At 36.5% G+C, this 15948-nt stretch overlaps 1 protein-coding gene across 9 annotated transcripts in view; it reads right to left on the bottom strand.

Annotated features, from left to right (window-relative positions):
- The window catches only part of SLC38A9 (solute carrier family 38 member 9), a 91798-nt gene that overhangs the window by 71612 nt on the left and 4238 nt on the right, over positions 1-15948 (bottom strand). For 4 of the 9 annotated variants that reach the window (XM_055251673.2, XM_055251669.2, XM_055251672.2 and 1 more), the window contains exon 1: positions 2026-2872. Coding sequence is in view for 3 of the 9 variants with exons in the window: in XM_055251666.2 (XP_055107641.1) it covers positions 5268-5380 (113 nt within the window). In the remaining 6 variants the exon portion in view is untranslated. Of the gene's footprint in view, positions 1-2025; positions 2873-5267; positions 5415-15948 lie in introns of those variants that run through there. The other 5 variants (XM_055251666.2, XM_055251667.2, XM_055251674.2 and 2 more) reach the window with 3 other exon arrangements.

Raw genomic sequence — 15948 nt, 5'->3', positions numbered from 1 at the left:
AACTCTGGAAACCACCCCTCCTGGGAAAACTACTTTTCTGTCTTTTGTTGAACATCTGTATAATCCCAGCTATGAAACCACCAAGCCTCAATTACTTCCAATCACTGTCACTGGGCCAGGATCTATCTACCGTTACCTATTAATAGATAAACTCTTCACTTTGCCTTAGTCAATATCCTTTTACTAGATGTACTAGATTCCCCAAAGGAACTTTTTGTTAAGTGCTAAGAGGACAATCTGAGATGTGGAGTTATAGATGTCTTAAATCTAAATATAAACTTGTTAGACTGGGATCTTATTTCCAATCCCATCAGAATCCTTTCATTCTCTCAAATTCTTTGTCCTTATATATTTTTCCTTCTTCCTTTCTCCTAAGACCTCAAGTACCAGAAAGAGTCAATTTAGGCTGCTCTATAGTGACAGTATTAGTGACAGGTGAAACAGAAAGACCAATTTACAGATGTGCACACTAGAGGACATTCTAAAAAAGAGTGCCACAGCATACCTAGTTTGTTTGAAGGGCAGTAGGAATGCTGCCTGTACCCCACTGGCTTATCGAAGCACCTGAAATGTTCTCAGTTAGAAAAATCTTGAAACTTTTGGTTAGGACTTCATAGTTCCCGGATTCTCCATGTTAAAATGAAAATAGCCATGGAAATGTAATAGACTAGGTCTCTGATATATCCAATTGTTTTCCATTATAATACCAAGCTGACAACAGAGCCCTAGAGGGAATAGGACACATAAGTACCGGTGAATAAGGGGCAGAAGAAAAATATGGTTTACAAAGAATTGCCTAAGGGGTTATGTCTGAGTGAATTCCTGCCCTGGGTAATACTGGGCATACAGAGAAGGATATGAAATCCCAAGGCCCTGGGGAAAATGGAAGAAGAGGAAACAGAGATAGAGAAAGACTGAAAAACAAGAGAAGCTCAAAAACAAATTAACTATTTCACAATCTGTTTGTAGGCTAGCTGGATAGTCAACTTCCCCAGGGCATAGTCCGAGAATAGCAGCAATCCTGAATATGCAGCAACATCAAGCAATACTGAAAATCAGGTTCTATCTTTGGCTACCAGAAAGTCTGGGAAAAACAGGAAAATAACCTCTTAGACTGGTACTTGCTAATGGAATGTAGCACATATATCAAGATAGGAGACTTCTAAACCTTTCTGTCCCTCCACTCACACTCCTTATTCCACTCCAAATCAGGGGGAAAACTGGTGGGGGAGGGGAGGTATGCAGAATAAAAAGTAGGCCTGCATAGTTTGAAAAAGCCCCCCAAATGATTTGACATATATTATTCCCCTATAACAACAAGCTCCTTCCTCCACATAAGTTTAGTTAGACCCCAGTTCCACTAAAAGGATAAGCGAACCATCATACTTTCAGTCCAAAGCAGTTATTAAAATTATGTGATTTTTATTGCCACCTAGTGGAAGAGATAGAAAACTACAAGCTAAACTGAGGATAAGTAATCTAAATATATACCTGACATACTCTGACAGCCAAAGACAGTTTCTCAAAGTATGGTAATATGTAAGACGATTGTAAGCAGCACAAGAATAAATGCTATTTAAACTAGTTGGTATTTAATGAAGTGCATATTAGAAAAAAAGCATAAACAACACTTCAAATCCATCGTTTTACAAATCTGGGTTGATGCTAAATTAACCCTAATTTTAAAAAGTAAATAGATTTTTGAAGAAACATTCACTTATATTATACAGGTACTACTGAAGATATTGCCAAAGTCATAAGGTAACTCTAAAATGACTACAGTTTTGGAAATAGTTGTCCTACTCTGGTTCTTCAAATGGAAGATAATTTTCCCTCAGTGTAGATGAGTTTTATTTATATATGTAATGTGAAGTAATCCATATTTTAATAGAAATAACAATGTTTGAAGGTACTCACATTTTTTTCTCATTAAATAGTTTGTTTTCCTAAACAAATTATTCCACAAGCAATTTAGCATTTAGTACTGCTAAGTCTCTATATTTGCCTTTCCTAAAACATGCTTACCTAGGTAGTTATGCCATGATTGTAAATAGCTGATTCCCTCTCATTTCAACAAGTTTCATTATAGAAAATATATTCCCATTTAATCCACCCAGTTAAACAAATTTACAGAGAACTGTTTGAACTCCTGCCAACTTACTGTAATGGAATGTACTTTAATGACTTATGTTCTGCTGTCACAGTGGTCAATTATTTATCATAGAATTTAGAAGTTTCAAGAAAACCCTGAGCATTCAAGTCAGCATTCATTAGTGCTTATATTTACTGACACTGGAATATATAAGTAAGAATCGAAAGTCTTATTTCATTATCTTTTCTGATGGCCACTATAAATGACAATGATAAATTTCTCATGTGATAAATTTCACATTTCCACCTCTAGTTGTAAGAAAAACTAAAAACTTAAGTATGTGCCAATGAAAATAGGATTATCAAGATTAGCTTAAACCAACCATCTTTGATCTCTTGGATGAAGACCCATTGTGACTCAAAAAAATAAGGATTCTGTTGACATTAAGGAATAGGTAAGGTTGCTGATTAATTGTTGGGTGTCTACCTAACAGTATCTGCCACACCATCCTGCCTAAAGCACTCAGTTTCCCTCTGAGGGGGCAACCATCTTACAGTTTCCTATTTACTACCCAAAACTTCATTTATACATATTATATTATATTTATTTATTTTTACCCAAATGGTGGTGTACTATACATACTGCTCTGTACTTCAATTTTTCACTTAACAAAATAAGTTGAAGACTTGTTCCATTTTGATATGTAATAAAGCCACCTCCTTTTTAATAGAGGAAAAAATATTCCATTGTATAAATGTGCCACAACTTATTTATCCAGTCCTGTAAGAAAAGAAATTTTGATTGCTTTTAATCTTTACTATTATAAAAAATACTGCATTACACAACCTTGTAGACATATAATTTTTGACAATGTGAATTAATGCTTAGAAGTGAAATTACTGATCCATATAAACTTTAGAATAGGCTGCTGGCATTTTAGGGGGGAAATCACATTAAATTTATGGATTAAAATTTGAAGACTATGACATCTTCAGAGTCTTCCCAATGAGAGCAGAATATGCCTCATTTAATTCTTTTTATTACATCATATTTTACTGATTCTAATGTAGATATTTAAACACTTCTAAGTAAGGATGAATCTCATAATCTAGAACACCTTTTCATCACTGCCAGAGCCAGGCGTGGTGACTCACACCTGTAATCCCAACACTTCGGGAGGCCAAGGTGGGAGGATTGCTTGAGCCCAGGAGTTCAAGACCAGCCCGGCCAATAAAGTGAGATGCCATCTCTGCAAAAAATAAATTTGAAAAATTAGCCAGGTGCAGTGGTGCGCACCTGTAGTCCCAGCTACTTGGGAGGCTAAGATGGACAAATTGCTTGAGCCTGGGAGTTCAAGACTGGCCCTGGTAACACAGCAAGACCCCTTCTCTACAAAATAAAATTTTAAAAAAATTAGCTGGTCACAGTGGCATGCACCTGTAGTCCCAGCTACTCAGGAGTCTGAAGTGGGAGGACTGCTTGAGCCCAGGAGATCAAGGCTGCAGCAAGCCATGATTGCACCACCACACTCCAGTGCAGGCTACAGAGTGAGACCCTGTCTCAAAAAAAAAAAAAAAAAAAAAATCACTGTCAGCAAGTGAGAATATGATAGTAGTTATTCCTGATGGCATGACAGGTAACTGCCATCCCTGGTCATGTCAGACAAACCATTTAAGGACCATTTGAGGAAGATAGATGGGTCATGTTCTTGTTAGAAAACCTTTTGTGACATCTTCTGGTAAGATCAGGAAAGTGCAAGCATCAAAACTTAAGTGTCGGTGACCTGGAAGAAAATCTTTTCAGGAAATGTTACAGCACCAGGGTTCTTAATGGCACTAAGGACAATTCTGTGTGTGTGTATGTGGGGAAAACACCTATTTTGATGACTCTACATCAAAAAATAATTCAGAAGAATCATATTCTAAATGTGAGGTGTCTGTAATACCTTAATCAATATACTTTGTTTCTATTTTCATTTTTATAATTGCACAAGAAATATAGGATAAAATATCACATAAGTCCAAGAGTTCTCCCTTTCCCCTTTCCCCCTTTCCCTTTTTCCCTTTCCCTTTCCCTTTCCCTTTCCCTTTTCCTTTCCTTTCGTTTCCTTTCCTTTCCTTTCCTTTCCTGACAGAGTCTTGCTCTGTCACCAGGCTGGAGTGCAGTGGTACGATCTTGGCTTACTGCAACCTCTGCCTCCCAGGTTCAAGTGATTATCACGCCTCAGTCTCCCAAATAGCTGGAATTACAGGTGTGCACCACCACGCCCAGCTAATCTTTGTACTTTTAGTAGAGATGGGGTTTTGCCATGTTGGCCAGGCTAGTCTGGAACTCTTGGCCTCAAATGATCCACTCACCTCAGCCTCCCAAAGTGTTGGGATTACAGGCATGAGCCACCGTGCGTGGCCCAAGAGTTCTTTCAGTAAATACAAAACAAAAACTCTAAGTCCTAAGAGGTTATTGTATCAGTGGTATGGGCAGCAGTTTTTCTTAGTGTTAAATTTTGTTTAAATATGCAATTTATAATCAGTAGCATCTCAGATTTTATGAAATACTCTAAATCTTATTTTATGTCAGAAGCATTTTAGTTTCTCTCATATAGATTTTACACATTCATGTTAAGACCATTTCTATGTATTTTATTTTTTCTTACATTTTCTCATTGGAAGTCTATTTTTGCCTGTTTTGTAAGCAGCTACTTTATTGAATTCTCTGTTTATAATTTTTTCGTGGATTCTTTTGGGTTTTACAGGTATGCAATGAAATAAAATTTAAACACAAATTATTTTAAACTATCTGCTGAAATTTTACCTCAATGAAGATAAAGATTTTCTATTACTTTTACTCTTCTACCTCGAGCACTTAGCATATTACCTTGCGCAAAGTGGGTAATCAATACATATTTGTTAAGTGAATTATATTAATGTACCTTACTTTGTAAAGTTACCCCAACCCCTCCCCCAACAGAGATGTTGAGTTTAGTGGAAAAAAAAAAAAATCAAATATAAACCAGTAAATAGTATTCCTATTTACTTCTCTCCACATGTATACACACAAATCCTATAAGAAATTGGATATTTTATAATCAAATCTATACATGTTTGGTTATAATTAGATGTATTTTAATCATTAAAGACTCTAATTATGAAATAAGTGTTTTATTTTAAATGCTTACCTTTTGGATCTTAGATCTGATGGCTCAAACTGGATATTCATAGGTCCAGGATCTCTTTCATGATCTACCTTAGCGGTGCCAAGATGCCTAGAATCACTATTCATATTTGCCATTTTTCTCACACTCTAAGCACTGAAGAAGTTAGTCCTACACAAAAAAGATAAATAATTTAGTTTAATTTTAAAATATTTTATTATCCATCACTAATAAATATTCATGAATAACAAATTGGAAAAATACTGGAATTTGCTGAAGATATCTTAATGCGGTACATGCCTGAAATATTTATCAGAAACTTGCTAACCTTAAATGGAGTTATTTCTTGTTTTTCAGCTTACTAAAAAATAAGTAGGGCAATTCATTTTCAGTAATAAAACAGATTAGGCTATTCGGACTCATTTTTCCTGCGGAAAAAAACTAAAAATACTGAATAAAATATTTTTAAAATCTTTGAAAAGCATCAAAAATAGTAAGGAAAATCAGGCCATTTGTAGGTGAAATTAAAGAACCAAGAGAGGAAAATGACTGAAGGAAACTGCTGCTGCCTGGAAGGTATTTGCTGTACCAGAAGAATTCCAGCTGAGGTTTTCAAAGCCTTGTGTAGTATTCGGGAAACAGAAGTCAAAGCTCAGTGTCCATCCAAAGTAAGGAATTATTATAATAAGAAATCATCCCCTTTCCCCACTTCCCCACCACAATACAGCTGGAACTATAAAGACCTTTGCCATCAGAGTAAGGTTTAACGAGAAGTAAAATGGCTTATTCCCTCACAAGGGAACTACAAAGAAGTCTTCTTAAAATGGACCAGAGGCTATAGTGTCTCACACCTGTAATCACAGCATTTTGAAAGGCTGAGGCAGATCACTTGAGGCTGGGAGTTTGAGATTAGCCTGGGCAAAATGGCACAACCTCATCTCCACTAAAAAACAAACAAAACTAGCTGGGCCACAAACAAAACATGTGGCATGTGCCTGTAGTCTCAGCTACTTTGGAGGCTGAGGCTGAAGTGGGAGGATTGCTTAAACCCAGGATTTGGAGGCTACAGTGAGCTATGATTGTGCCACTGCACTCCAGCCACCTGGATGATGGAGTGAGACCCTGTTTCAAAACAAACAAACAAAAAACAACAAAAAAACAAACTGGCCAGGCGTGGTGGTTCACGCCTGTAATCCCAACACTTTGGGAAGCCGAGGTGTGTGGATCACTTGACGTCAGGAGTTTAAAACCAGCCTGGCCAACATGGTGAAACCCCATCTCTACTAAAAATATAGAAAAATAGCCAGGCATGGTGGCACGCTCCTGTAATCCCAGTTACTCGGCAGGCTGAGGCAGGGGAATAGCTTGAACCCAGGAGGTGGAGGTTGCAGTGAGCCAAGATCGTGCCACTGCACTCCAGCCTGGGTGACAGAGCTAGACTCCATCTCAAAAAAAAAATTAAAAAAAACACCCAAAACTACTGACCACATCATGTGTGTGTATGAGCTTTTTTGTTACCATAAACTGATAATTTATTACCATACACTGCACCTCATGAGAATTTGCAAGGAACACTTAAAGCTATGAATGTAATTTAAGATTAACCTGCTTGGTAGCACTTCTAGGTAACCAATAGAAGCAAATGTAAATCTTTCCTGTGAAGATACACCTTCATCGTAGGCCTCAAAGAAGTCCTGCTAACAATCATTTAAAGACAACAAACAGTGAGTCAAAAATAACCTAGCATAGGAGGAAATAAAGTACCATGAGTGAGAACAAGAAACAAAAGCAGAAACAGACCCACAAGAACTTCAACTATAAAAATCAACAGAATAAAAATATAAAATAATGTTTCCTATGTTTAAATAAATAACAGAAAAAGTAGACATTTTCAAAAAGTGACTTAGAGTGTTTAAATAAGGACCAGAGTGAATTTTTAGGAAAAAAAAAATTCAAGAGCCCAAATTCAACACTCAATGAATGAGTTTAAAAGTCAAAGAGAAAATTAATGACGTAGAAGATAAGTCAGAAGAAACTACCTAGAATATTGGCAGAGAGAGAAAAATAAAGGCAGAAAATGTGGAAGGTGTTTAAGAAACATGGAGGATAGAATGAGAAGGTCTGAAAAGCATGTAATTGGAGAATCAGAAAGAAAGAAGACAGAAGTAATATCTGTAGAGATAATGGCTGACCACTAAAGATACCTATCTACAGATTTATGAAATTTAATGAATGTAAGAGAATAAACATTATAGGGTCTGAAAAAAATAATTAAGGCTGGACACAGTGGCCCACATCTGTAATCCCAACACTTTGGGGGGTCGAGGTGGGCAGATCACTTGAGGTCAGGAATTTGAGACCTGCCTGGCTAACATGGTGAAACCCCGTCTCTACTAAAAATATAAAAATTAGCCAGGTGGGGTTGTAGGTGCCTGTAATTCCAGCTTCTTGGAAGGCTGTGGTGGGAAAATCACTTGAACCAGGGAGGCAGAGGTTGCAGTGAGCCAAGACTGCACCACTGCACTCCAGCCTGGTCGTCACAGAGTGAGACCCCATCTTAAAAAAATAAAACAAAACAAACACAAAAACAAAAACAAAAAAAAAAGAAAAGAAAAAAAGAATTAAAATCCCAGACCAAAGGGGAAAAAAAAAGTCAGATGAAGGTAAGGTCTTGGAATTAAAATGTCCAAAGGTCCTTATGTTGTCCAGATCAACATCACACATTGATGTTGTTATTTTAAGGTAACTATTAATAGAAAGCAGTGTATAACCTTAAATTTAGTAGAGGGGAAAGAAGGAGGATAAAAAATAACTGAACTAAAGGAAAGCAAAAGAGGAGAAAAAAATATAAAATAGGTGGGAAAAAATAGAAAGCACAAGATAAATAAGATCCTCTCATTCTTTCTTCAGCCTATGCTAATCATGGTATCTTTCCTATCACTATCCAGAAGCTGTTCTTATTGGATCACTAAAGAGCTCCACATTGGTAACCCCAAGGGTTATTTCTCAGTCCTTAACTTACTTGACCTATTGGAAATATTTGCCAAAAGAATCACTTTCCTCCTTGATAAGCTGGATTCACTAGGCCTCCAGGTTTTTTCCCTATCTCACTGGTCCCTCCTCCTTCTCCGTCTCCTTTGCTGCTTTCTCATTTCTCAGATCCCTTTATAGTTGCAGAGTTCCAAGATTCAGTCTTGACCTACCCTTGATCTCTTCGTAATCTTATGCAGTCTTATGGTGTTACTATCATAGCTTGTGCTGTCCAATACAGTAGCCACTAGTTAGATGTGGCTACTTAAATTAACTAAAATAAAAAAATTCAGTACCTCAGTCACACTAGCTACATTTGAAGTGCTCAAAATCCACATGAGGCTAGTGGCTATCATATTAGACAGTACAGATATAAACCTTTTTCCATCATTGTAGAAAGTTCTATTGATTTAGGCAATGACAATTTCCATGCTAATATCTCTAGCCTAAACTTCTTTTTTGAATTTCAGACTTGCTTATTCAACTGCCTACTCAACATCTTTAGCTAGATATAACAGACAACTCAAACCTAACATGTCCAAAATGGAATTTCTGATTTTCTTCCCCCAAAACTACCCCACCTAGTGTTTTCCTATTTCAGTTGATAAAATCTCTTTCTACTTGCTCAGGCCAAAATTATTGGAATCACTCATGACTTCTTTTTCTCACAATCTACATTCAACCCATTAGGAAATCTTATTGGCTTTTCCTTTAAATATATCCAGAATCTAATCATTACCATTTCTTACCAAGATTACCACAACAGCATTCTAATGGAGCTCCCTGCTTCTATCCTTATCCCCCTGCACTGTACTCTACACAGCATGTCAAGAATTGTAGAAAAGGGTAATAAGGAATTTGGCCTTACCCAATTGGTTGTTAGAATTAAAGGGAGTGCTACTGACACCCAGTGGGTAGAGGTTGGGGATGCTGTTGAAATAAATAGGTTTTAACATGTAAAAGCAAGGGATGTAGCTTTATTACTTACCCTGTAAATTACTATTATTATCCTCATTTTATAGATAAGGACACACAGCACAGAAGTAACTGATCACAAAGTTAGTAAGTGGCAGAGTTGAAATTAAAAACGAGGCAGTCTAAATCCAGAGCCTATTCTCTTTACCACTATGCTGTGCTGTCTTTCCTGTTCTGTCATTTCTTTCTCAGTCCCTTGTCACTTTCTTCTGTTTCTTGTTACTGCCTGGACTATGTAACAAGTACAGTTTTATTGTTGCCATATTTGTTTAATGGACTCATATGCCCACTTTTCTTAATTTTCTAAATGTAACATTTATGAAACAGTAGGAAGAAAATAAAGTTTTTGAATTAGAAATCCTGTATCTAACACTCACTACCTGTGTAATTTAGCACTAACCATTTAATCTCCATGAGACTATCTCTGCATCTTCAAAATTAAAAAAAATTAATGTTTGAGGATTAAATGAGATTATACATATTACATTTAGCATTAATTTTTTTTTTTTTTTTTTGAGACAGGTTCTCACTGTGTCACCCAGGCTGGAGTGCAGTGGCATGATCATGGCTCACTGCAGCCATGACCTCTTGGGCTCCAGTGATCCTCCCACCTCAGCCTCCCAAGTAGCTAGGACTACAAGTATGCACCACCATGCCTGGCTATTTTTTTTTTTTTTTTGGTAGAGACGGAGTTTCACTACGTTGCCCAGGCTGGTCTTGAACCCCTGACCTCAAGTAATTTTTCTGCCTCAGCTTCCCAGAGTGCTAGGATTAAAGGTATGAGCCACCACGTCTGACCTCATTTAGTACTTTGTAATGCGAAAATAAATGTTCAAATGTATTACCATTTCCATCAAAAACCAAATGAAAATACTTGCTCTTTTTTTTTAAACATAGGCAGCCTCTTGAGGTTTTTCCTTTTTTAAGTGAAAAATTTTTCTTCAGTAATAAACATCTAGGCAAATGATGTCAACCTGCCACTGATTATTACGTGACACAGATGTTGGTAACATGTTCTATTTCCCAAATATGTGCATTTTCTTTTCTCTGTTGTTTTGATTTCCACTTCCCTTTTCTCTTCTGCTTTCCTGCCCAATGTTTAAGCAAGTCAAAGCTCTCGTTAACTTAGTCCTACTAAAGACAAACTAATAAAGTTAAATAAAATTAAAGTAGTACCTTACAACAGTAACTTAAAAAAAAGTAAAACCAAAATACCACCATTTCCAAACAAGAAGGGCTTTATTTCTATATCTTATGAAGGGAGTATGATGGTAAAAATGATTATCTATTTTAACATGTGACAACTAAAATACTGAGTAATGGTAAACTCTGAACAATATATTCATGCAACAAGTTCTCAACAAGTCCCTACAATATACTGAGGTATTGAAAAACATAGAAAAAAAATTTAAGTCATGATCCCTACCCTCAATAAAGTTAAAAAAAATCACTTATGAAGCCTAGAGAAGTCAAGTAACTTGTCCTAAATCACTTGAATAATAAAACATATTAGGATGCTAATAACTAATTCCAATTTTCAGTTCCTCATTTCACTTTTAGCTCAAATCTATACCAATTGCTAGCTCTAGCTGTCAAATTAGCTTAGTAATAGATCAGTGCAAAATTTATTTTTTTAAGGTAAAAAGAATAAATAAGCTGACTCTGAGACACAGATTCATATAATGTATTATACATATTCGAAAATCTGTAGCATAAAAATGTTCTTGACTATAAAGTACATTACTCAGTGATAATTATTACGAAAATCCTAGTAAGATGGGACCAACTGAGATAAAGTTACTCATTACTGTTAATTTCATTAAAATAGTTGAGAAGCAAAAAACAAAAGCCTGCTCTTTCTCTTCCTTCCTTTACATAATAAAACTGATTAACAATTCGGTTGACTTGTTTGATCTTCAGTTTTAAAACTAAAAGGCAGAATTTTTCAAAATTAACCTACTAATTTATGACATTAAGATGGAATGAAGTTAGGATTGATAGAATCTGTTAATTTTCTTAGTTTAAAACTGTCAAATTGACTAATTAACTTGAAAAGATGATTCCCCAGAAATAATAAATGAAAACATTCTATATAAATGGGCCTGGCATGGTGGCTCATTCCTGTAATCCCAGCACTTGGGGAGGCTAAGGCAGGAGGACCCTTTGAGGCCAGGAGATCCAGAGTTGAGACCAACCCTGGCAACATGGCAAGACCGTGTCTCTACAAAATTTGATATATATATATATACACACACACATGCCAGGCATGGGGGTGCACGCCTATAGTCCCAGCTACTCAGGAGGCTGAGCTGAGAAGACAGTTGGAGCAAGAGGGTTTGAGGTCTCAGTGAGCTATGATCACACCACTGCAGTCCAGCCTGGGCAGAAGGGTGAGATCTTGTCTCAAAAACTAAAATAAAATACAATACCAACAAAAAATACATTTTAAGTTAACCTGGGTGTAGCACCAGAATTAAAAGCTTAGGAAAGAAATAAACATATTGTAGAGAAGTTCTATTTAGAATTGTATTATAGCTTTATAGATTTTTAAAGCATTATCTCAATTTAAAAAATTAAACATTTTAGACATTGAAAAGATGATTGTAGGGAAGCCAGTACCCTTTCATCAAAAAGAATAGCACAGAACTTGGGAAAAACTTATTCAGGAAACTCTGAAACACATGAAAAATTTAAAAACCCATAAGTTAGTAAGTACAAGCATTTAGAACAATGACAAACTCTTACCAAACTCTGTGTAAGAGTTTGCTATTATTATTTTTGAACTTAATGAAGGTTAATAAAATTTTTGTATTGTAGGGAAGAACAGCAATCTATAGAATGGTTAAGAAATGCTAGAGAAAAATTTTAATATTGATAAGTAGCCAGAACCGTATCACTCCTAAATCTCCAACAACGCATAAAAGCACTTTCAGAAAGAACTGCAAGGCATTAATTTGTTTGAATTACACACACTGGGTAATTTGAGATTTGGGCTATTCTGGTGCTATCAAGTAGCGTGTGGTGGTTGATAGCTCACAAGTAAGATTGCTTGGATGTGAATCTTGGTTCTGCCATTTATTAAGTGTGCAACTTTGGGCAACTTACTTAAATTCCCTAAGATTCACTGGTTTTGGAGATAATAAAAATACTAGTCTTACAGGGTTTCGGATTAAAATGAGATAATACATATAATGTGGCTGGTACACAGTGAACATTCAATAAACATAGCTATCACTTTTATTATGAATTTGGCTGTTTAAAACTAGAAAAATTACTCATTGGAAGGACATACAAGAAGAAACTTTTTTTTAAAAGAAAAAGAAAAAATATGTATTGCCTTAACTTAGTGGCCTGAACAAAGTCAGCTGACGTATCTACATGCCTTTAGTATAAAGTGAGCAAACTCAGCAAGGTACGAAAAATAAAAAGGTTGACCTTCATATAATAGAATTATTGAACTGCCACAAACAAGATAGCACTAAAGGATATCAAAAGGACAAAACTTGGTGTCATTTTTGAAGGAAAATTGAGAGAAAAAGACAAGTTAATAGAAGATAGTGGGAGATGGAACTAACATTTATTTATTGAATGCCTAATACTGACCTAATGTTTTACATGTTATTGTTTAAATCCAATTAATCCTTAGAATTTGGGAAATGGGTATTACCTTCATATTACAAAAAGAAAGAAAGAAAGAAAGAAAGAAAGAAAGAAAGAAAGAAAGAAAGAAAGAAATTAATTGAAGTTCTGAGAAGTAACTTGTCCTAAATCACTAAGCTAATAAAACCATACTTGGGATTTAAACCAGGTCACTTTGATTCTAAATGTTATTTCCAGTATACTCTGATGTCTGCCTTAAAAAGGAGAAGTTAGGCTGGAAGACAAAAGAAGCATCTGAAAATCAGGTCTTCTTTGTTTAGTTTTATAAATATAAAATAATAGCTATAATGGCAAATAGCCTTAAACTCTTTTTTTTTTTTTTTTTTTGTGACGGAGTCTCGCTCTGTCACCCAGGCTGGAGTGCAGTGAGACAATCTTGGCTCACTGCAACCTCCACCTCCCCAGTTCAAGCAATTCTCCTGCCTCAGCCTCCCGAGTAGCTGGGACTACAGGTGCCTGCCACCACACCCAGCTAATTTTTTTGTATTTTTAGTAGAGATGGGGTTTCACCATATTGGCCAGGCTGGTCTCGAACTCCTGACCTTGTGATCTGCCTGCCTCGGCCTCACAAAGTGCTGGGATTACAGGCATGAGCCACTGCGCCTGGCTGGCCTTAAACTCTTTAAGACATAATCAGGACTAGAATGAGTAAAACTTCATGCCTGGGTATCCGGATTACACATTAAACACCATGAATCTGTTTTTCTTGAAGCAAGCTAGTTTAGGTCAATTTCTTTTGTTGCAAAATTTTTTGTCTCAAGGCTCAATATTTCCTTAGCCAGCAACAACCCTTCCAGTGGCAGTGAAACAAGGGAAAGGACAGAAGCCAAGTCAGAGTAGCAAAAATATATCTGCCTAAACAATGGCAGAAATATATGGCTATACTTTCTAATTTACTTTGTAAACCAATATACTCTGTAGTATTGGTTCCTAAACTAAACTGAGAATGTGGGTGAGTTTAGAGAGAGAAGATCCTTTCACTTTCTGGAAATTAATACTTTACTTAAAGATTGAAAGTGAAGAAACCAGGAAAGAGGAGAAATCTAGAAAGATCCTTGGATTTCAGTGAACCTTACCAAAAAGTGAAATCAAGGTTGGGGAAAAATGTAAGAGCCACTGAGGAATTAAAATTTCCAGTTTAGTCACCTATGTGTATTTGTTCTGAGCAAATCCAAAGTTCTGCGGCATAGTAGAATTAGCTATTTATTCTAAATAAGTAGAAAACTGATGATTTCAAATAACAAATCATAAATGAGTTCAAAGTCCCTGATGCCTTTCAGTCAAAGATTTATAATATTCAAGTAAATATGAAGAACTGTAAGAAAATTGGTAATTTGCAGTTGTCTCAATTAGTCAATTAGCATGATGTCAAATTTTCAACAGAAATTTAATGCCCCCTCCTTTTTTCCCCACACAGACCCAAGGTGGAATTTTTTTATTTCAATTTTTTAGTTTTTATTTTTTTTTGTAGATGGTGCAAGTTTTGTCACAACAGAAACAACTGTACTTGTTGCTCCTGAGAATTTCAGTTGACAACAGATATGCTTTCTTTCTTTCTTTCTTTCTTTTTTTTGAGACAGGGTCTCACTCTGTCACCCAGGCTGGAGTGCAGTGGTGCGATCTGGGCTTGCTGCAACCTCCTCCCGCCAGGCTCAAGCTATCCTCCCACCTCAGCCTCTCGAGTAGCTGGGATTCCAGTTGTGCGCCACTAAGTTGCCCAGCCTGGCCTCAAGTAATCTTCTTGCCTCAGCCTCCCAAAGTACCAAAGTGCTGGGATTATGGGCATGAGCCACCATGCCTAGTCTTAAAGCTTTTTTGAATGTCTTGATGAGAAGTATAAAATATTCCGAAGTTTGATGAATTAGGTTGAGAGGTGAATTAGAGTTCCATAGCAAATATTACATAGGTGATAATGCAGAATAGTTTATCAATGATTAACAAAAATGCTAAATACTTCTATAGTATTAATTTGTCAGACATTACATTGATATAATTTGGTAGGGGCTAAATATACAAGATGACATAAACAGACATATTCCAGCCTGGCCAACATGGTGAAACCCTGTCTCTACTAAAAGTACAAAAATTAGCCAGGAGTAGTGGCACACACCTGTAGTCCCAGCTACCCAGGAGGCTGACGCAGGAGAATTGCTCGAACCCGGGAGGCAGAGGTTGCAGAGCAAGACTCTGTCTCAAAACAAAACCCAGACATAATCACTTTTAACATCTCACTCAGTCTCTGAGTTTTAAAATAAAGTCCCAGATGCAAGACCACTAAGTCAAATCTAAGTCATTAAATGAGTCTCTAATTGTTTAAGATTGGTTTTAATACGGAGTCCAGCTATGATTTGAATGTTTGTGTCCCCTCCAAAATTCATATGTTGAAACTTAATTGCCAATGTTATGGTATTAAGAGGTAGGCCCTTTTGGAGGTAATTATGTCAGGAAGGCAGAACCTTATGAATGGAGTTAATAACTTTATGAAAAGTTTGAAGGGAACTAGCTAGACCCCTTTTGTCTTTCCATCCCTTCCCCCATGTGAGGACACAGCATCAAGGTGCCATCTTGGAAGCAGAGACCAGGTCCTCACCAAACATCACATCTGCAGGTGGCTTGATCTTGGACTTCCCAGCCTCCACAACTGCTAGAAATTAATTTCTATTGTTTATAAATTACCTAGCCTGAAGTATTTCATTAGAGCAACACCAAGAGACTGAGATAGGTCCCAATGGGGAATGAACAGCTTAGTTGACTTGCTTAGTACTTTCAACTTTTATTTAAAATGTTGGTGACTGAACAAGGCATGGTAGCTCATGCCTGTAATCTCAGCTACTCGGGAGGCTGAGGTGAGAGAACTGCTTGAGCCCAGGAGTTTGAGATTGCAGCGAGCTACAATGGCACCACTGCATTCCAGCCCAGGTGACAGAGTGAGACTCTGTCTCTAAAAGAACAAAAAATGTTGGTGCCTGTACTGAAGCACTTCTCTCCATAAAAAGGACATAGAGAGAATCAAAGAAAACTGGTATGACATTATTTTAAA

This window comes from Symphalangus syndactylus, chromosome 18, assembly GCF_028878055.3.
Source record: "Symphalangus syndactylus isolate Jambi chromosome 18, NHGRI_mSymSyn1-v2.1_pri, whole genome shotgun sequence".
Taxonomy (NCBI): Eukaryota; Metazoa; Chordata; class Mammalia; order Primates; family Hylobatidae; genus Symphalangus; species Symphalangus syndactylus.
Note: the sequence above shows the minus strand (reverse complement) of the source record. Positions and strands in the feature narration are given on the sequence as shown.